At 38.6% G+C, this 22,109-nt stretch overlaps 1 protein-coding gene across 1 annotated transcript in view; it reads left to right on the top strand.

Moving 5' to 3' along the window:
- DIAPH3 (diaphanous related formin 3) overlaps positions 1–22,109 on the top strand; it is a gene marked incomplete at its 3' end in the record, with an annotated part of 518,684 nt that overhangs the window by 398,570 nt on the left and 98,005 nt on the right. The window contains exons 26-27 of the mRNA XM_084632924.1: positions 1,904–1,999; positions 2,481–2,540. Coding sequence (XP_084489050.1) covers positions 1,904–1,999; positions 2,481–2,540 — 156 coding nt within the window. The remainder of the gene's footprint in view (positions 1–1,903; positions 2,000–2,480; positions 2,541–22,109) is intronic.

Below are 22,109 nucleotides of genomic sequence, written 5' to 3'. Positions count from 1 at the left end.
TTACCTAGCTGTAAGGCTGGAAAACTAACATTTTATATCTCCTATTTTTATTTTTAAATGTATTATTTTTTTAAATTAGAGAAGTAGTGACTGTACCTCTGTATCAGGAAAGGTTATATTTAGGAAGTTATTTTTGTTTGTTTTCGAGGATTTTTTGGGGGGGATAGAGGGGATATTAAAGTTTGGGCTAGGTTAGAATCCAGGATGCCAGACATCATGATGATGATGCCTAGCTTTTAGATAGCATTTTTCATATTTATATCTCAACTCACCAACTCATGTGTCCTCCTTAGTTCTTAGGCTTCTCTCTTCTGTTTTACTGGAATGCAACCCCAAACAACTTATCTCTTGGAACCAGACATTTTTGTTCATGCCCTTCAAACTGAGTGGAGATAACAGAATTCAGTGGCTAGACATTGGATCTAGGCATGTTCATATTAGAAGTCAGGCGCATATTTTTATCAGTTTGGTTAATTATCCTTTGGAACAATTTAGCAAAGATTGTGGTGGATTCTCCATCACTGACCATTTTTAAATCAAGAGTGGATGTTTTTCTAATAGATATGCTCTAGGAATTATTTTGGGGAAGTTCTATGGTCTGTGTTATACAGAAGGTCAGATTAGATGATGGTCCATATGAATATAGGAATAAAAGATCTGGCCCATTTTTTGGTTTGAGGAATGGCGCGGTTTCTTATAGCTTCCATCTTAGATGGCTTGAGTGATGCTCCTATTTCCAGCCTGGTGTCCCAAGTAAGATACCTCTGCCATTTCTCTACTTTGTGCTTCTCCATTTTCACTGCTAATCCAGCCTTCTGAATTTGGTGAAATATTGCCTTCACACGGGCAAGATGTGCCTCTCATATTTGAATGTCTATGGCAGTATCATTTAGATATTCCAGGGCAAACTCACTCATTCCTAGAGGTTTCCAAGTAAAGTGGAGGTTGGTGCAGATGGCTTTCAGTCATTAATCTGAAAGCTCTGTAGACCAGTTGGTTTACTCTGATGTTGTAAACTTGACGCTGAAGGTCAAAATTGCTCTAATCATGAATTTATTTGATAACGTAAGCAAGTTTATTCATGGTACTGTTGGTATAAATGCATGTACACAAATAATGAGTAACCTCATTTATGGTAACATTTATACTTATGGGACCGTGTTTTTGTGTCTAATACAATAAATAGAAATACTCTAAATTTGGTAAATTATTTAATATGGACCACAGTTTATTAAGCGAGAGCGCGAAGCTGGTTTCTGTACATTATCTATGAACATGTTCATTATAGTCCATGTTAACTCTAGTCCAGTGTTATTCTATTGGCTTCATGTAGAGAAATGATTTTCGCTTGATTTTATAGAACAGTGACTCAAATTATCGTTTTTGTCTAATGTGATGAATGTTTTTGGGGAGACAGGCTCTCAAAAGTCTACAGAGAAGTACAATTTTTTGCTATCAGTTCAGACAACAGAATTTTAATAACAAATGTGTCCTAAACAACTTTTTGATTTTAGGCGAGGAGCTGATTCTCTAAAAGTAACCAGTTTCTGCAAGTGAAATGTGTGATTCACAATGGGTTGTGGTTTCATACAGGGTTCAGAGACGCACACGTAAATAGAACCATATTCCATTTGAAGGTAGTATTGAATCTCACTATAGAAAGCAGTTGTGTGAAGTGAATCAAATAAAGTGTGGTCCACTTTACTGAACAGCAGTACAAACGCTAATGAAACTGATTTCATTATGAGAGCTGATTTATGGGCAAGTTAAAGGCTTGTCTATGTTTGAAATTGCTAATTTTAGTAATGGCACAAGGCTTTTTTTTTTCCACTCTCATGTATGCTTTGACATTGCTGTGGTAACCCTGAGGGTCTGATGGAATTCCCTCCATCTCTTTTCACAGAGGGTGACGAGACAGGAGTGATGGATAGCCTGCTGGAGGCCTTGCAGTCAGGTGCTGCTTTCCGAGACCGGAGAAAACGGACACCAAGGCCTAAAGGTGAATATTATACCTGTTCATGTTACTTTCTAAGGAATTATGGCATAGAAAGACATTTTTGCTTAAAAAATGTATCATGAGTGCAGTGTGCTGCAGGCTGGAATTCCTTGGAGTCCCAGCAGCATGCATAATCCTCTTCTTGCAATGACAAATTTCACAGAGATGCTCATTCCAGTTGGCTGATGTCAGTACCAGTTTGCAAATCAATGTACTGAACTTAACATAGCCTGATTGTTATGACAAGACTCTTCTACAGAAACATATGCACCATATCTCTTTTGGGTTTATAGTAGCATAATTAAATGGGAAGAAAAAGTCATAACATTCTCCATTGAGTCAGATATTTTACTGGTATTTAACACTGCTTTGCTCCCAGAAATATTTAACCTGAAGGGGAAAAAAATCTACCTGGCAATGTGGTTACACCTCTGAAAGTTAATGGATGATTGTATTATGTTTCTTTTGTTCTTCGCTTTTACAGATATACTGCAAAATCTCAGCCCAACCAATCAGAGGCCTGTTCTGAAAGCTTGTAACCATGGTAATAAACCATATTCATAAATGGCATGTTCTTCTTATCTCAGCTTAGCCTGTTGATCTGTGTTTTCTGAAGACTGCTGTGATAGTCCTGGTTTTCTATATCATTTGAATAGTGAAATAAAGTATTGGGACCTAGTTGTTAAAGGATTACCTGCCTCTCATATGTTGCATCCCTAAACTATCTTTTCAGGGTACTTTGCTGACCTAGTCTAGCCTTTGATGTTTTTTTTTATTTTAATTTTAGTTTTGTTTTCAGATGTAGCATTTAAATAACCCGAGAAACTGTTAGTTTCCGCCCCGTGCCTCCCATGGATTATGAGCTGTGTTATAGAAGTGGACTCAAGGGGCACATATTTTAACCACTGCAAAATATTGATAATGTTGAATTAGAGATTCATTGGTATTTACTCCATTTCTTTTCATTTGGCATTTTTCTTGATAAATAGAACTGCAGCTGGAGTTGCAAAGGATCAGCAGGGAGTATCATACAGTACTGTGTATTAATCTGGTAACATAAGTGGTGTTGTGTTAGCATGATGAGAGCAATTAACAAACCATGTAACGGAAGACCTTATGATCCAATACTGTTCCTAATTTTGGCCCTGGTCCTATAACCACTTAAATTCCATACATGAATAGTCTCATTGAACTTAGTGGACTACTCACATGCATAAAGTTAAGATCAGGATCAGGGCCTTTGTTTCTAATGTGTGACTATATGTTGGATAACCTACAAAATAATGTTGTTAGCTGTGTTATTAAGGATGAGAAGGCCAGACTCTCCTGTATTCAGTTACTGAAAACTAGTCCTCTCAAAATGAAGTTTGCATACTTAGTATCCATCTGGAAGTAAATTTTTCAACAAAATTTGTCAAAAATTGCCTTGACCACTTTTGAGTTGATGAAATGTTTGTCACTTTCTGGTGAACAAATAGTTAAAAAAAAATATTGCTAATGGAGATGCCATTTGTGCTTATGAGGGACTAATTAGTCTGCCTGATTTGTTCGTTAAATATTTTTGGTTTTCTTAAATAGTTGTAACAGAAAAGGATATAGTGAATGCAAAATATAAATATTGTTTATAGCATTGTTGAAGTAACATGCTGAGAATCAATTACAAAATTGCTACAGTTCACCATACTTTTATTTGAATTGTAATTTGTATATATCTGTGTCCAGTAGTGGATATGTTCAATATTGCTATTTTTATCAGCCAGTTCTGAAGACTCTGTCAAAGAACATAGTATCATTTCCCAATCGGCAGGGTTTTTAAAAACATGAGTTGTTTTTTGTTTTGTTTTTTAAACATGGAAGCTTTAAATTCTGCAGAATTTTAGTCTGACATAGAAGTCTGATGAGTACATTAAGGAAGTAGGATGTAGCCCATGACTGAGTTTGATACTAGGATTTAATATTTTGGCGGAAGAGAACACTTGATACTCAGTCTTTAATCTTCAGTTTTATGTTTCTCCTGTAGCCACTTTCGCACTTGAGATCTTGAAAGAAATTCTGATTTTAAAATGTTATTTTTAAAATCAAGTCATCTTAGTTTTTCTGTTATCAGTTTAGGATTAGGAAAACAAAAATATGAGCCCACTTTGAAGCATTGCCTGTTGCAGTAGCAAGCAACACATTTCAGGCTTGTTGACTTCCCTCTCAGTGTGCACTCAATAGTTCTGTATCTGAGCTGAACATCGCCACCAAGTGTACTGCACATTCTGCTGAATCACTCATTTCAATCCTGTTTGGTGGTTATAACTTTTTCTTTTAACCACTAACTGTTACCAGAAAGAATGTATCAAAATTTCCAGGCAGATGTGTGCCTGATGTCCTGCTAAAATCAGAGCTCATTTCTCTAACTACAGCTGATGAAGCAGTTATTCTGACCAAACATTTTAATAAAAATATAAAGGTTCACTTTTTTTTTTCCCATGTAGAATCTCAAATTGGACATCAGAGCTTTTTTTTCTGTTTTTGTTTCTGTTTTAGTTATTCTTTAGGAAGTTGAAGTGCCATAGGCCTTTCGGTACTATCTTACCTTTTTTTATAGTCTAGAACCTCTACCTGTGGTAGAGAGATCATGTGCCAGTAATTCTAAACTGAAATCAAATGTACCAGCAGCTTCTTGATCTTGCATTAATTTAGCATTTGCCCTGGATACAGCCTCGAAATTTGAATAGAAGTCAAGGATTATATCACTGTCCTGTAAAAGCCAGTGGCTTATTTTGAGCTTAAAACAAGGGGGAACCTATTAAGTGTTAGTGCTGCAATATAGCACTTTGCTTGTTTGTCCCCGCAAATGAGGATTAACAGATTAGCCCATCATGAATGTGCTATGTAAATATGCATTTCAGAGACATACCTAGACTGAACTCCCTTTAAACACAGTGCAGACAAAAAGAATTATGAATATAGCTTTGGAAATTCACCCGCCCATTCATTCATACATGGCAAGTAGGAATATTTATTGGCTAAGTATCATCAACTTTGGTATAATCTGAGTTTTCTTATATATTCCTTTTGTATTTGTGATTGCTTATTTAGACAGTTATCTTACCAGAGTATAAAACCTCAGGGAGGTCTTCCTAAATCTGCAGGCAACTTCAGTGTCAATATTAGCTCAGCCAAAAACAGCATCCACTGCTAAGGTATACAGTTCCCCAGAGGGGTGGGGGAGAAGAAGGCGGGTGTGCCTGGTCCTCCACTTCTGTGGCAGGGGTCACTGGAGATGGGTCAGTCCCAACCACTCCAGCAGTCTCTTTTTTCAAGCCCTTTATCTGATGAGGGGGGGTTATTCAGATCTCCTATATAATAAACCTCTGCTCGGATGGTAGGCAGGTGCCCACCACAGTTGCTTGAGCTGCCTCCCTCCTCTTCAGACCACTGCTTCCTTTTTTGGGGTGCCCTGGATGTGTGCTGGGAGGGTTCCCTTCTACAGTCTCAGGAGAGAACTCTGTGGGACTCGAATAAATTGATTCACTGGAGGACAGTGAATGGGCTGCCAAGTATTAATGGATTGACTTTGGTACATGGCAGAGTGAGGGGCATCATTTAAATAAATCCTCGAGTAACATATCACAAGGATTTAAAAAAAAAAAAGTTTAGCAAAACATACTAATATCTATTTTGAAAGCTTCTTTCTTTTGATGCTGTGGACCTGCAGTTGCTTTCTTCTCAGTCTGTTTTACTTCTTTAACCCTGCTCCGTCTCTTGGTGGAAAGTAACTATAGTTCCAAAACAGTTTTCCTTAGTTCACTGGAGCAAAATCCTCAGATGTCAGATTTCCCCTTGTAGTTTTAAATTGGTTCCCAGACAATGGGAGCTGAAGAGCCAGTGCTTGGGGTGGGGCGGAGGCAGCATGCAGAGGACAGGTTGCCATTTGCAGGGATCTGCCCGCATCTGGCACCCCGCTCCCACGCCCCAACCCCACAAACTTTCCTGCACTCTGAACCCCTCGTGGCTGTTCCTCTGCCAAGGAGGAGCAGGGACATGTCGCTGCTTCCGGGGAGCCACACGGAGCCAGGTAGGGAGCCTGCCAGCCCTGAGCCAACCAGACTATAAACCAGCCTTTCTTTGAAGATCAGAAATGCTGGTTTATAGAGCTTTCCGGCTGGTAAAGTTCCGGATAACACAGCTTTTACTGTACTATCCTGTTAGTTTTTAGCAGCTGTCGGTGGGTTTATTACTGTACACAGCTAGCTAATAACTATCCAGAATAATTAAACAGAACGAAAAATTATATACATTCTGAAATTCTTAGGTGCAATAAGTTTGGACACAACTTCATTTTTTTATAGAAAAGTCTGTAAGCCTTCTGTGTCAATCATATGACTCTCTAAATAATAAAACTCATTTGGAAAAATACACATTTCTTCTTTTTCATAGGTAATCCAAACCTATCATTTATTGTTTCAGCACAGGTGTCTAGTTCCACAAATAAACTTCCCCCTTTCCCTCTGTAACAAGGATCTGTCATCTAGATAGCATAAAACTCCATAATATTTGGAATATATTAGGTCTGAAAGATAGTTCTTCCAGATGAGGAGCTGTCCTTTAAAGGTTCTCAGGTTCTGCAGCAAGATACTTTGCTCTTCCTGTCTGCTTCCTCTGCAGTCCCTATGGTACTGTCCATTGGAAAGGCTGGGCTTCTCAAAAATCGATCATAAGGTGTCATTGGTCATTTTAGTTCCAGAAACCTAATCTCATAAAGGAAGCACTGTAGCACATAATGCCCTACGGCTGACATTTCAGACCCATGTTTTTCCTCCAATCTATTCTGTTCTTTCACTGATTGGATTGTCTTCTACCAAAGTGGCGCACACTTGTTTTCACTTCCAAATCTGGCCCATTTTTATGGTCATAATTAGTGATGATTTTATGTATATGCTGCTTGCAGTGTCTCTCTCAATTTAGATTTTTGTTTCCTGGCTCTGTTATTGCAGTGGTCTGAAACATGTTCCTATGAAGAGAAGCTTATTCTGGGAGTGTAATAGCACCTTAAGCCTCTAAAACCTTTTCACTAGATTTTTGTCATGACATTGTCCTAAAGTCATGGGGGAGCTTCTATCCACTACACTTCAATACTGCTTTTTTCTTTTTTTCTTTTTTTTTTTTTTTTGCATTTTATTCATTAGTAACTGCATTAGTTATAAATTCACATCAATCTATGTAAATATTTAAGCTCACTCTAATTAACATAAATCTTTAGCTACAGCAAATACAACATGCTATACATACTTCTCCCATAATTTACTTTGAGGACTTTATGCAACAGATGTCATTGTGCATCCAAAAGTATGTAAGATTTCTATTCAGCTGCAACTAGCATCCAGGGGAGAAGCTGCCAGAGCAGCTGAGTCCTGAAACATCTTCAAGGAACGGTTGTGGGGAGCAGACCAGAAGAGCCTACTGGAAGTTTAGAAATAGAAGAAAAATATCCATTATTTATTATAATTCCCTGAAGTAATATAGGCACTTCACAGTACAAATAAAATGACAGTCAGGAGGCCCACCATTTGTCTTAAAGGTAGAGTAAATATTTGATGAGGGTTTTAGCACATCAGTTTCCAACCTTATAAATAGTTTTGAGATCAGTTTGAGGAATGATCAGAGATTTGTATCAATTCCCTTTCTATCTGAGCCTTTGCTGATCTCTAGTATCTAAGCAAGTAGAGAGAGGAACAGGTTCAATTGTGCCAGGGCGCCCCTTCTGCATTCAGTAAGGCATTTCTTTTTCTAATTTACATCCATGACAGGAAAAAAAATTGGCACTCACTAGGCTCTCATCGGTGATCAAGTTTGTGCAGGGTAGGACCATGTAAAGTAGCTGGTGCCTAAGGCTGATCTGAATAGAAAGTCACCAGTCTAAAATGTAAGGAAAAGCAGATTTTCTTAAATGGAGATTAATTTGTGATATACTTAAGTTTCAGACTACTGTAAATGGGAAAGTAATACTAAAATGTAAGGGAAGCTGCAGGTTGGCTGATCTTAAAGTGATTGTAGTGCCTGAAATAAATGTCTCTCTCTTGACAACTAATCTGAATAGATACCAGCATAGGTTACACCTCTCATGTGTAAAAATAGGTACAGCTCTCATTTCTGTGTTGAAAAGGCTCTCCCTTTGCATGAAAGATTTACTTAACTATTATTACTGCTTTCCAGTGAATCAGTAAAAAGTTGACTCGTGTATGCATCATATTTAGTCCAAAGTATTTTAAACCCCGGTAATTAAATAAAATCGTTGTCCAAGGATGTCATTCTCATCCTAATTAAATAAATGAAAACCTTTTTTTTTAGACACTTGATTTTTGTGAGTTCTTATCTGTAGTAGAACTGTCACTTAAGGGTCAAATTAATGCTTTTATTACCAGATCTGTAACAGCAATGATAGGCTCAGGTCAAGCTTTTTTCTTGAGACCTCCAGTGCAGATACTGAGAACATATTATTTAATTTTAACATTACTGTTTCTGTTTTCTGTCATGTATAAGAGGCTCCATCCTGCAGCATTGTCATTTAACTGAAAGTCCAGCTTTACTTTCACTTCATTTTGTCTTGATCTTTAGTGTATGTCCTTTATTCTAATATCTTTCATATAATTGTGTGTGGGGACAATATACATTCAGGCTATTCACACACAAGAACGACCATATTGGTCAGACTAAAGGTCCATCTAGCCCAGTATCTTGTCTTCTGACAGTGGCCAATTCCAAGTGCTTCAGAGGGAATGAACAGAACAAGTAATCCTCAAGTGATCCATCCCCTGCCACCCATTCCCAGTTTCTGGCAACAGAGGCTACAGACCCCTGAAACCCGTGAAGGCAGCTGCCAGAACTGGTATCTCCCCTTCCTATTTTGAGTTAATTAATCCAGTGCAAAAGATGCAATCTGCACTTGGACCTGGCAGGAATTCTCTAAAAACTCCTCTGAACCCATGAGAAAGAAAGGTCAGTAAGGATCCTATCTTTTAAGATCTTATTCCAGAGGCTTTTTGTCTGGCCAAAAGAATTGAGGAAGTGTAGGCTCTGATTTGTAAGGAGAAATTTTATAAGATTTCTGCAAGATGGGTCGTTCTCAGTTGTGCCACTTTTGAGACCAAACAGCACACATTCCATTTATTTGAGCTAAGCAGTAGTTATGCTCAACCTGTGCGCTAACCAAAAGAATCCCAGCAATCCAGACTACACTGATTAGATGTCAAAAGTTCTTTGGCTCTGCCTGGAAAGAACAGCAGAGTTCAGAGATGTTCTTTGTTCCATAAGGAATTCAGCAATGACCCTGCAAGTCAACTTCGAGTGAATGGAAAAAAGATCAACCCAAGGATACCTTTTTTATTAATGATGTTGTTTTGTTTAGAACTGACACCGCTGTTGGGACTGTACAAGATACAAATAATCCCTGCCCTGAGAATTTATAGTCTAAAATAGATGCAAAAAAGATGACATAGTTGGATATTCAGAGGAGGGTCTTAACTTTGGGGCAGGGAGATGAGATAATGTTATAATGGGGTGGAGAAGGAATTCAATATGGGATTTTAATGAGTCTGTGGATGTCATGGATGAAGTGAACCTTCTAGCATAATTTTGAATGAGGAGTTAGGAAGAAGGGTCAGATACCTTCCAGCCCTTTCAACCAGGGCAGTAACTTAGACCTGGATAATGAATGCAAAGGCATCCTTTCTTAGAAATCTGTAAGGCTGACACATGAGGTTTAGCACACAATTCTGCCAAATACTGCAGAATGGATGTGCAGGCTTCAGCTGAGACAGAAGGATACTTTAGATGGTTGTAAAATGCTATCAGCACCCTTATACATCAACACTGTTTTGGGCCTGTTATAGACAGATGGAGGAACAATAAGTCTTGTTAATTTCTTTGTGTTTTGTGTATCCAGAACCTTTCTAATCAAGCTTAGCACAGGCTATTTTTTTAAAGAGCGAGATAGAGCTATAACTTTACAAAAGATCACTGGATCGTTCCAGGTTGTCTAGGTAACTTTACAGATTACCTGTTTGACTGTTCCTGTTGTATGTTCACTGCTGTTGAAGTGTCATCTGAAGATTCAGAGATGGAAAACCCCTTAGATACTTAAGGATGTTTGGGTGTAAGCACTTCCTCTCAGCGCAAACTTAGAAGAAATGTACCTAATATATCTAGTTTAGCATAGAATATCTAGAAGAAAAAGCAAATATTTCTAAGAGTAACTAGTGATTTTGGGTGGCCAACTGGAGACGTCCTTATATGGGCCTGAATTTTTCATAAACAGCTGAGCGCTCATCCTTTGAAAATTAGGCCTTTTCAAGGTCTGTCAAGTTGAAAGCCCCAAATCACTACTCATTTCTGAAAAATCTTGCCAATATGAATAGGTACTTGGTTCATGTGAGCTCCTTTTTCAAGGGGAGCAAGGACATTTTCTGCTTGGTAAAAAGAAATGTGAAAAGGAGGTGACATTTGGTAGCAGTGATCCAGTATACTCCGTAATTACAGCAAATGTCATTTTATGTACTGTGGTAATCTAGGTAACTAGACTTCCAAAAGCTACTGTATAAAGTTATATATTCAAAGGCATTGCTCTCAATATGCATCAGTGGACAATTTTAAATCAGCTAAGGAAGTTTTAAATTACTTACAGTTTATCCTTATTCATCTTTTCATTGTTTAACCATGCAGAACTTTTCACTCTAAGAAAATTATGGAGTTGATCTGGTGCAGCAGAGAGGTACTGTCACTTGTAAGGGTACCTATTAAGTATTTGCCATGCTTGTTAAACAAAGTTTCTGGATTTTGACGAAAATTTACTAGACATTTTTCAGATGTTGCTCATTTACATCCAGGTTAAAGTTATCTAAATCAGAGACTTCTTTTGAATATCTAAATACAAATGGAATATCTAAATGAGACAAATGGAATTGAATAGCTTTACATATTAACTTTCTTCTTTTTTTAAATCTGTTTAGACATTTGTAAAATACTGTAGTGTTCACCTTTTTTAAAAGGTAGTTTAACATGTACGAGATACTTCAATAGCTAAGGTAATAGCTCCATCAATTGACGCACATGGGAAATGGTTCGTATTTAATTAAAGATGGGTCTAGGCCAAAACTCCAAATCAAACCATCTTCAAATGTTGAAAAAAGCTTAGATCCATATGCAGACTCTGTGAGTCAGGTCCTCTGTATTTAGGACAATACTGTATAGGTGGTGTGCTGGAGGATGTAAAGCCAGCAAAGGAAAAGACAAATTAATCCTGGATGAGTCTGAGCGTTCTTTTCTTCATCCCTCTTCACCATATTAGTGAACTCAGTCCCTTAATAGTTTACTTTCTTTTCTTCGTTATTTGTTTGAGAATTTCCAAATATAGTGCTAATATAATATAACTTTTAGTCATAGTAGCTGTTGCAATTTAAAAGTAAAGCTTTGAAAAGTCTCTGGAATTATACTGCCCCTGGATTCTTTTCATTATCAGGGACCCATCCAGACACATTGATACTAAGACAAATGACACATTAAATATAATTAGAAAAATATACTTCATCGCACTACGAAAGATATCATAGCCCCACTGCATCTGACTGCTTTCTCCCTGTCCTACTGGATCTTTCCAAGTCAAAGGCAGGGGCACCCTAGAGACTAGCCCAAACTGTTTTTTCCCTTCTTGGGTAGAAGCACCTGGAAGCTTTCTCCCCAGCTCCTAGGAGTCCCCAGGTGAATATCATAAACATTAAATTTGTGTAGTCCAGCCACTGATTCAAATGAAGATCAGGTCCTTCTCTGCATATTGGACTAGATGACTTCCTGACGTCTCTTCCAACCCTAATCTTCTATGCTTCTATGATCTTATTAAATAAACTACCAAACCTGATTCACACTTGAAGACCTTAAATCTTTTAATATCCGACACATACTCCAGAAGAGAGAGCCACCCAACTACAAGACCACCTTGGCCAACATGCCAGCTCCTGCCCTGACTGAGAAAATTGGCAAATTAAGCATTTTAAAAAATTAAAACACATAGTGCAAATCCCAATCTAAATTCATCCTCCAACAGCACAGGATTCTTCTGAAGGCAGCCATGCTTTTTCCCAACCATTCATCGTAATGGTAGAAAGATTCAGTGTCCCCTTCAACTTATCTCTAAGCCTCAATTACCACATAATGCCTGTGATAAAAGAAACAATTTTAGTAAACTCTTGCCCTTTCTTCTCCATGAGATTCTGGCCCCAGTGGTCCATTGCTTCATCACTACACTATAGTAACTCCTCACTTAAAGTTGTCCCAGTTAACGTTGTTTCGTTGTTACGTTGCTGATCAATTAAAGAACATCCTCGTTTAAAGTTGCGCAATGCTCCCTTATAATGTTGTTTGGCAGTCACCTGCTTTGTCCACTGCTTGCAGAAAGAGCAGCCCGTTGGAGCTAGCTGGTGGGGGCTTAGAACCAGGGTGGGCCGGCAGCCCCCGTATCAGCTCCCCTAAGTTCCCTGTGCAGCAGCCGCCCAGCAGGCTATCAATTGCCGGGCAGTTCAGCTGTCACTCCCCCCACTGCCGTGTGCTGCTCCTGCCCTCTGCCTTGGAGCTGTTCCCGGGAGCCTCCTTCTTGCTGTGCAAGGCGGGGAAAGAGGGGTGCTAATGTCAGGGTGTCCCCCGCTCTTGTGCCCCCCGCTTCTTTACCCCATCTCCACAGAGAAGGGGGGACACAACAGGGCTCAGGAGGAGGGAGCTTGCTGGCAGCAGCTGCTGTTTCAACTTGCTGATCTACTTAAAAAGGCAAGAGTGCGGTCAGCATACTTAAAGGGGCAATGCACGCCTCTCTCACACACATACGGTGTTTGTCTCGGTCTCTCTCTGCCATGCTGTCTCTCCTCCCTCCATTCATCTGCCTTGTAGAGTGTGAGGCTACATTAACAACAATGTGTTAACCCTTGAGGGCTCAGCCGAGTGCTAGTTCATCATTTAGCAGTAAGGCATTCCCTGGGAAATATCCCATCCTCTGACTTCACCACCTCAACCAAGCTTCACAATCATCTTTTCTGTGTACAGTATTAAATTGTTTGTTCAAAACTTATACTGTGTGTGTTTGTGTACTGTGTGTGTGTGTGTGTGTATATATATATATATATATATACACACACACATACCTCTACCCCAATATAATGTGACCCGATATAACACGAATTCGGATATAACGCGGTAAAGCAGCGCTCTAGCGGGGTGGGGCTGCACGCTCCGGTGGATCAAAGCAAGCTCGATATCACACGGTTTCACCTATAACACGGTAAGATTGTTTTGACTCCCGTGGACAGTGTTATATCGGGGTAGAGGTGTATATTTAAAAATATAGTCTGGTGAAACCTAACCGCCCCTATTTACATTAATTCTTATTAATTCTTATGGGGAAATTGGATTCGCTTAACATCGTTTCGCTTAAAGTAGCATTTTTCGGGAACATAACTACAATGTTAAGTGAGGAGTTACTGGTTTACTTTAATTCATTGTTTCTGACACTGCAAGATTGTGCAATGCAGAAGCTACAAACCTATACATAATATGGCTGCCCACCTTATCAGGAAGCATTGAAGTAGGTACATGACACCTGTGCTCTGATACCTGTGACAAAGTTCCTCCTCTACCTTGGTGCGTCTTGTGCTTACTGGCGGATTTGCTCACCTTGGAGCTTCACGGCAGCCCTCAGTTTGGCCGTTTTCGTGAACCCACAGTCCAGGTCAACTCCTCCTGTGTCTGACCAGGAGTTGGGAGGTTTGGGGGAACCCGGGCCCACCCTCTACTCCAGGTTCCAGCCCAGGGCCCTGTGGAATGCAACTGTCTAGAGTGCCTCCTGGAACAGCTGTGCGACAGCTACAACTCCCTGGGCTACTTCCCCATGGTCTCCTCCCAACCCCTTCTTTATTCTCACCATAGGACCTTCCTCCTGGTGTCTAATAATGCTTGTACTCCTCAGTCCTCCAACAGTACGCGTTCTCACTCTCAGCTCCTAGTGCCTCTTGCTCCCAGCTCCTCACACACGCACCACAAACTGAAGTGAGCTCCTTTTTAAACCCAGGTGCCCTGATTAGCCTGCCTTAATTGATTCTAGCAGCTTCTTGATTGTTCTAATCATCCTGTCTGTCTTAATTGTCTCCAGAAGGTTCCTGATTGTTTGGAACCTTCCCTGTTACCTTACCCAGGGAAAAGGGACCTACTTAACCTGGGCCTAATATATCTGCCTTCTGTTACTCTCCTGTAGCTATCTGGCCCGACCCTGTCACATGCCTTTACTGGCTCTGTCTTTTTTTGCTTTCAGTTCAAACCCTTGGTCTTGATCTTTTAAGCCATCAAAGGGACATCAACTACATTAGCAATTGCATCTTCTTTCGTGGCTCGTCAAGTCCACCTTGTAGGATGATGGATTTTACAGCATCCAGGATGAAAAGCGAGAGGTAAATCATTCTTAGGACTTGTTTACATGGTGCCTTAGTCTGTACCAGAGGAGTGTAAATTCTAGGGCACACTAGCATGTCAGATATTATTAGCTAGTGATGACCCTGCTGGTATGCACTAAAATTCCATAGTGTGCATTTATGTAGTCCCGTTTCAAATAGTACTACATAAATGCACACTATGGAATTTTAGTGCGCACCAATGGGAGCCATATGGCCAATTAATGCATGCCACGTAGTGTGCACTAGAATTTACACTCCTTTGGTTCAGACTAAGGCACCATACAGGCAAGACCTCAGCAGAGAATAAGAGGCATTTATAAACAACAAGAAAGAACAGGCATGTAATATTTTGAGGCTAAAGATGTACAATATAGATGAACAATTTGTGTAATTTTCAGGCTGCTTTGTTTGCAGCCTTGGAAAAGACTCCTTAAAAAGATTTCTGTGAGCCTATGCTATGCAGGACTTTTGGAAATTACACTGAAGGATAAGACAGTGAGTGTTTATAAATATTTTAAAATATTGGGCCCAATTAAATGTAGATATTTATAGGCTACTAGTTCTACATCTACAACAGTAAACTGTTTATTCAAATGAAAACTTTTATTTGGGGATAAGAGATATGTTGTCTTCTTAAACTCAGAGGTGGCATTGTGTGTTGAGTTCTGTTTCAGTTCTGCAGCAAACCACATTGAATACTGTTCATCAGAGCATTAATCTAGTGAATACTTTTTTCCCCATCCTTCTGTCCACCAAAATACACTCTGATATTTTCCCATAAAAATTAAGGTGTTTTTTGCACTGATTTTCAGCTGGTTTTGTTGTAGTAATAAGCACAGATAAATTTCCAGGAAAAATTAAATAAAATAAAAACTGAAAACAAAGGGCGCTATATATACTGTTGTGGCGTTATGGCATTGTTCATTGTGCTAACTATAACCATCATCTCCCTTTGAAACTCAAAATAATTTTGTTTGTCTGTCTGCAGGGCTGCCTTTCTACCATGACATCTATTGAAGTGAAAGTAAAACCTAAAGTAAAAGAAATAAATATAAGAACTATATTTTAACTATTTAAGTCTTCATAGAATCTCAGGGTTGGAAGGGACCTCAGGAGGTCATCTATTCCAACCCCCTGCTCAAAGCAGGACCAATCCCCAATTTTTGCCAGAGATCCCTAAATGGCCCCCTCAAGGATTGAACTTGCAACCATTGATTTAGCAGGCCAATGCTCAAACCACTGAGCTATCCCTCTGACCCATACTGTTTGTAGCACCCAAATCCTGTCAGGTCTGTGGCTGACTCCCCAGGCAAGGTTGAGCAATTCCCCTGGTGTGGCCTTGTGCAAGTGAGTCATTGAAATGTAGCTGCCTTGCTGGACAAAATATGAATATGCCTGATGCATGGGTCAGAATTCACATTCAAGGCCAACCCATGTAGCAGGTATATCACTTTCAAATGTTGCCACATTATGCTACAGCAGCCAAAGTGTCTAAAGATGTTGAGAAAAAGGCTTGAAAAATCTCAGACACCTGCTAGGCAGAGGAAAAAAACTACAAGCCACAGGCTGATCTCCCATTTGTCTATAGCCACCAGAGGAGGGACCAGAATGTCCACTCTGGTTATGTGCTCAGTGTCTCAGCAGTTAGGAAGTGGCTTGGAATTACTCAGCAAAGCAGTCTCCCAGGAACTTCCTGGTGGAGACACTTTCTCAGCAGCCTTTATTTGTATTGTAGGTATCAGCTGTTTTTGGAGATCACTCCCTTTCTTTCTCTCTTTCCCCCCACCCACACCACCTATTTCCCCAGCAATTTGTGGGAAGGAGGAGCTCATTATCTTTGAAGTGAAGACCATGGTTTTCTCTGTTTTCTCATTTTTAAGAGGGAAGAAACTCCCATACACACACACCACCCAACTACCTGCTACGCTTTGCCACCTTCTCTCTCCTATCTCCATCCTTTTCCTAGCTGTTATATGTGGGCAGAAACCTTTCTCGTTTCTCCCTTTGCACAAGCAATAATTCTGATACTTCCTAATTTTTGAGTGCTTGACTTTGCAACCTTAATAATGTTCTTTTAACATGATGTTGTGTGTATTATGTATGTGAAGACGCTGCTAGCTGCGGTAACAATATTTTGTCACTTACTGTCCTAGTGTTGTCCTTACGATATCTAACAATGCACAACTGTTTTAATTTACAGTATTGAAATTTGGTGTTAGCTGCTGAGCAGTGTAATAAATGTAAATTTTATTTAATGTACCGCTAACATACTTCAAAACAATATAGAACATCAGTGTTTACTTGTACAAGTTTTAGCTGAGCCAGTTTTGTCATAAGTCTTTTAATAGTCACATTAAGTTCTTAGATTTAGCCTGAAGAGTACTTAAAAGAGATGTATGAGCAGTCACAAATAGTATTTTGGCTACTCAACAGAGACTAGAAAATCTTTTACTATCAGGTAAAAGACCTAGTTTCCTAATTGTGCTGTAGATGGTAGTCTTCCCCTGTCCCTAAGAAAAAAATATAAAAGTCCTTTTAATTCAATGTGATCCATCATCGGGCAACTACTCAAAAAAGTAGCATTCTTAAATGCTCTCAAATGTCCACTAGCAACAATAAATGAAGGGCATAGTGTATTAAGGGATTTCCAGTTGAGTCTCACAGGGCAGAGAAAACTGCTGTGAGAGAGCTCTTGGGATAGCTGCTGCTCTTGCTGCCTTTAGCAATAGCTTCCCGACTAATCAGTCTCCAAGCTTACACCACTGCTTTGGGTCTGCTCTTTCTCTGTTTTCAAGGCACTGACTGAAAACAGGACACAGCCAATTACTCTCCACTGAGTTAACCCAGTTTCTGTTTATCCACCTACCAGAAGTTGCCAGGAGATCACTGTATTGAAAACTTGTTATGTGGTGAGATCTCTGATCATAAACTGTTGCTGCAGCTTTGCCAAAAAGTAAAGAAACCTACAATCCAACAGTGAATTTCACATCACTCAGAAAGTGGTTGCTTCCTGTGGCACAAAATTGAAACATGGGGTGGTGATATCATCACCTATTTTCCCTTCTCTGTTATAGGGAGAGCCGGTTAAAATACACTCTATATTTCATTTTTTAAAAAGAATAAAGGTAAACTCTCCATTAATGATAAAATATTATTTTTAGTATTTAGCTCTTGTGTTTTTCACTGAGGCTCCTTTTTAGATTTGGCTCTTTCCCTGTGGTTTGGAGTTAGTCTCCCTCTCTTGTTTTTCAGTTCCTTCCGGTTGTCTCTTAACTCTTATCCCTGAATTTTTATTCTATCCTTCTGGTCACTCTCGTCATCCCCCTCTCGCCAACCCTCTCATTCTTGTCACTCTCTGCTCTCCTGTAACTAAAGCCACTTTAGTATTAGATACTTGAACTAACGGTAGACTCTAATGCAATTTATAGCTGTTGTAATCCTTGATGGGAGACTTATCATGTTAAAATAGAAATTTGTTGGACAGTGGCTTAATGTTGATAAACTGTAAAATACACTGTGGCATATTGCAAAAAAGGTGATATTTTACAAAAGGTGATTATAAAAATATATCTTCTATAGTTACATTAGTTGTAAAGCATTACTTGGGCATTTTGGAAGAACGGACACTATAGAACCTGCAAATAACTCAGCCTGGAATTTATTCATAAAGTTAGGAACTACACAAAGCATCATGTACATTTAGGTAGTTAATGCCATGACATTTGTAAGAATTCACAGATGGGCACACAAGGAATTATATAATTTAGTTCAGAGTTGGTCTCAGTACTATATCTTAATGAAAACAATAGACAACTGCGTAAGCAGTAAGAGGTCATTAATAATTAAAAATATTGTATCATTCACAATTAGTAAAATTATTTCTAAGTTAAAAGGCTTTTGCCAAAGTCCCCTCATTTTGGAGCCAAGATGTTTTTGGAGGGGCACCCTCGCCTCTGGACTGGTTCCCATCAGAAATATGTGCCAGTCAGAGCCTGGCTTTATTCAGAAATTGCTATAAAGTGCACTTTTTTCCAGGTTTTTCACTGCCACTGTATCCCAACATTCACCCTAATGGTTAAAGTTTTCCTCCTCTCTACCCTTTAACATTGCAGTGCTGCCGGTGATTGTGGGGTATTTTCTCTTTCTGTATAAAATGGTTCTGCTTTTAATCTAAGCCATTAGTTTTAAAAAATAAGAATTAGTCCCCATTTTTTAAAATAGTTTCCAAATATTTGGTGTTTCAACCTCTATGTAGATAAATTATAAATGCTTGCAATTAATAACACATTTCTTTATATAGTACTATGAAAGTTCAGTTAGACAACAGCATGCTTTATCAGGTATAACTAAACTACATTTTATTTGTAAGTAAGCTCTAATTAAAACCAGTCTTTGAGTCTGCTTTTCTGAAAGCAAACGTGCATCGTTAGTGGGAAACATTAGGACAATGGGAGATGACAATCATATCAAAGGTTGGAAAGTATTGTCTGTCCTCAAAAATACCAATTATAATCCAGAAGAATGACTTTATTGTGTAAAGATTAAGGGCAGTATTCAACCCTCCGATATGCATGGCTATGATGGGTTGAGTCTTCAGACCTAAATGTATTTGTTTAAATAATAGTGTGAAGTTTTCTTTAAATCAACTTATTGATTTGATAGGAGCCAAAAGAGTGACAGCTGCAGCAGAGTTTTTTGATGTTCAGATCTTCTCAGCATGAGATGACTAGCTAATCTTGTAATCAGTCAATTTATAAAGCCATGAGTATGTTGTTTGTATTAGCAGAGGACGGCACAATTCTTATCCTAACAATAACCTTCATATTTAGGAGACATCTGTGTATTTGGACAAGGTAAACCACTTACATGTGCAATTTTCCATATAAAACGAGGAGTCAAGAGAATTCTTGCATTCAAGTATAGTTCCAAAAGCTCCCACAATTTGCTAGGCACTTTCCATACATACAGAAAGACAGTCCCTTCCTGAAGAGTTTGCAATATAGGAAGAGAGGCTTCATATTAAATGTAGGGTGCAAGGTAAACATAATCAACAATATATATTCCTTCTAAAATTTATATAAACTTTAGCCATCCGTACAGGACCGTTAAGCCACCAGTGTTGTTTGACTAATATTGCGTTCCTAAACAATAGTATTTCTGTTTCAAATAAATTGAGATAAGAGTTTTATTGTGGCTAAGTCAAAACAATGTTACAAGCAAATATATATAGCCAACAAATGTGTAGATGTAAATGACCCCTAGACCCCGTGGGATTTTACAAGAATGTGGAGTAACCGATTCAATTTGCTTTACATTTACTGTCATACACCAGTAATATTTTTTTGTTAACAGCTAAGGGATTTTACAGCAACCTCTAAAACCATCACCATATCATAAGTGGTTAATTCTACTCCATGACCACCTCTGGCTGTGCTCTAGACATTTTGAAATCGGAGATACAATTGTATTTCCAAGTTTATACTTTAGTCACTCAGGCTACTGGAATATCAATTTGTTGCAGACACAGATTACAAAATCTGAAAATCAAGAAGCTGATTTTTTTTAAAAACTATTTACTATAATATAGAAATAAATTGCAGACAAAATACACACAAGTAAGGGCCCTGATCATGTAAGCAGATACACTAGTGTGAAACCATGTCCCCAGGGAGTACCATTGACTTAATTGTTTAGGATCAGAATCTTAGGCACTTACCTTAAAAAGAGAACTGCAAAGGTGGATCCATGTGCCTACATGAAGCCCCTTTTAATTATACACAGGTTAAAGGGTCTGTTGTCCACTGCACAATTCTCTTGACAGGATCTGGGCTTTAATTTGTGAAATTTTGTTTTTGAATTTTTGTTTTTTAAACCAGAAATGACTTTTGCCATACTAGATTAATCAAATAACCAAATATAGTATCTAGCAGTGTTTCTTATAAGATTTCAGATAAGAATCTGGTAAGAATTTACAAGTATCCATAGGGAAAATAACTTACAATATAGCTTACAGTAACATTTCAAAATACTATATTTCTTTCAAATGAATTACAGGAGATTTCTTCAGATCTTCCACTGGCAATCTGTTTTAAGTAGTACAAAGATTTCTATATATGACAAAAATATAAATCCCAAAACAATTCAAAATGGGGGTGGTATTAGGATTTTTAGGATATTTTAGGTCTCAAACCTGTTCCAGTGACTCCTTTCCTAACCTTTTAATTTTTTTCTTGTTTAACCTCCTCCTGTTCCCTGCCCCAAAAAGAGAGAGAGAGAAGAAAATACCAAAAGGAAACAGTGTCCCCAGTTTAATTTACAGTACCTATACAACTTGCAAGTTAAAATGCTATATGTAGATGACATATTAGTAAACATACACCAGCTCTGTATATTTTTCCATTTTAGGCAAGTGACTCCTCCTTTTCACATGAATATATTGCAGGTTCCAAACTCCTGGTGTCTTTTCTTCTTACAAACAATGGACCAAATTTTCAGCTGATTAAAATCTGTGTAGATTTGTTTATGGAAATGGAGCTGCAGCAATTTAGCCTAGCTGAGTATCTGGCTCCATGTTTTCAAACACCAGTCACTCTTTAAATTAAGAGGAAAAACAGACCTCACTTGGCTCACTCTAACAAATGCTTGTATTTACCAGTCTGTTGCAGTCAGCCTGGAGTCTCTGAGGTGTTTTATGGCTCCAAATAATAGTAGCTCCCTGAAAGTTCAGCATAACTCCCTTAATGGTTAAACCATTTAACTCTGTTGCCTAACAAAATTAATTGGAACCTTCCTGAAAAGTTAGACATTCTTTGGGCCAGAAAGTCAATGATGCTAACTAACTCAATTTATATCACCTGGCCCATTAGCCCTTCTGATCCAGAGATTCAATGACACTCTGTAGCCTTAGGCTTCTGTTCTGTGGTGGATGCCCATTCCAAAAGTGTCCCTAAATTGCTCATCATCAATACTCGTTAGTCTTGAAAAAGTTTTCCAGTTCGACTCACCAATTATTAAACCAGGATTAAATAAAGATTAATTTTTCAGCCTTTATGTACACTGGGCTCACATAGACAAAGACACACATTCATGCCACTTTTCAGCAAAAGTGGGGGAAAATACATTTTTATTTTAAATAGATTTCTCAATGTTTAGTGCTTTTTACTTTTATGAGCTTTGAGGCACCTGGGCAGAGCAAAATGATGTAGGATTTAATTTTAACTCTTACAAAAACATAAGAATGGCTACACTGGGTCAGAACAATGATCCATCTAATCTAGTATCCTGTCTTCCAACATTGGCCAGTGTCAAATGCTTCAGAGGAAATGAACAGAACATTTATCGGGTGATCCATACTGTTGTCCAGTCCCAGCTGGAAGCAGAGCTAAATTTCCACACAGAAAGCTGAAGGAACTTTCAGAGTCTGGTTTCAGTCAACAAAAGCCAGTAAAACCAGACTGAGAATAAAACTCCATTCTTTGAGATATCCTTTGGGTTTGCTAGTGGAATATATATAACGCTTTATTTCCTATCAATGTACAATGGATGTTCTATTGTAACGTCTATTAGTATTTATGATGATATCTGTGCATCTCCCCTCTACATCAAAGGTAAACAGATCACATGGATTTAAATCTTTT

Source organism: Lepidochelys olivacea, assembly GCF_965140295.1.
Source record: "Lepidochelys olivacea isolate rLepOli2 genome assembly, chromosome: 1".
NCBI classification, from domain to species: domain Eukaryota; kingdom Metazoa; phylum Chordata; order Testudines; family Cheloniidae; genus Lepidochelys; species Lepidochelys olivacea.
This window is presented reverse-complemented; position numbering and strand designations above follow the sequence as displayed.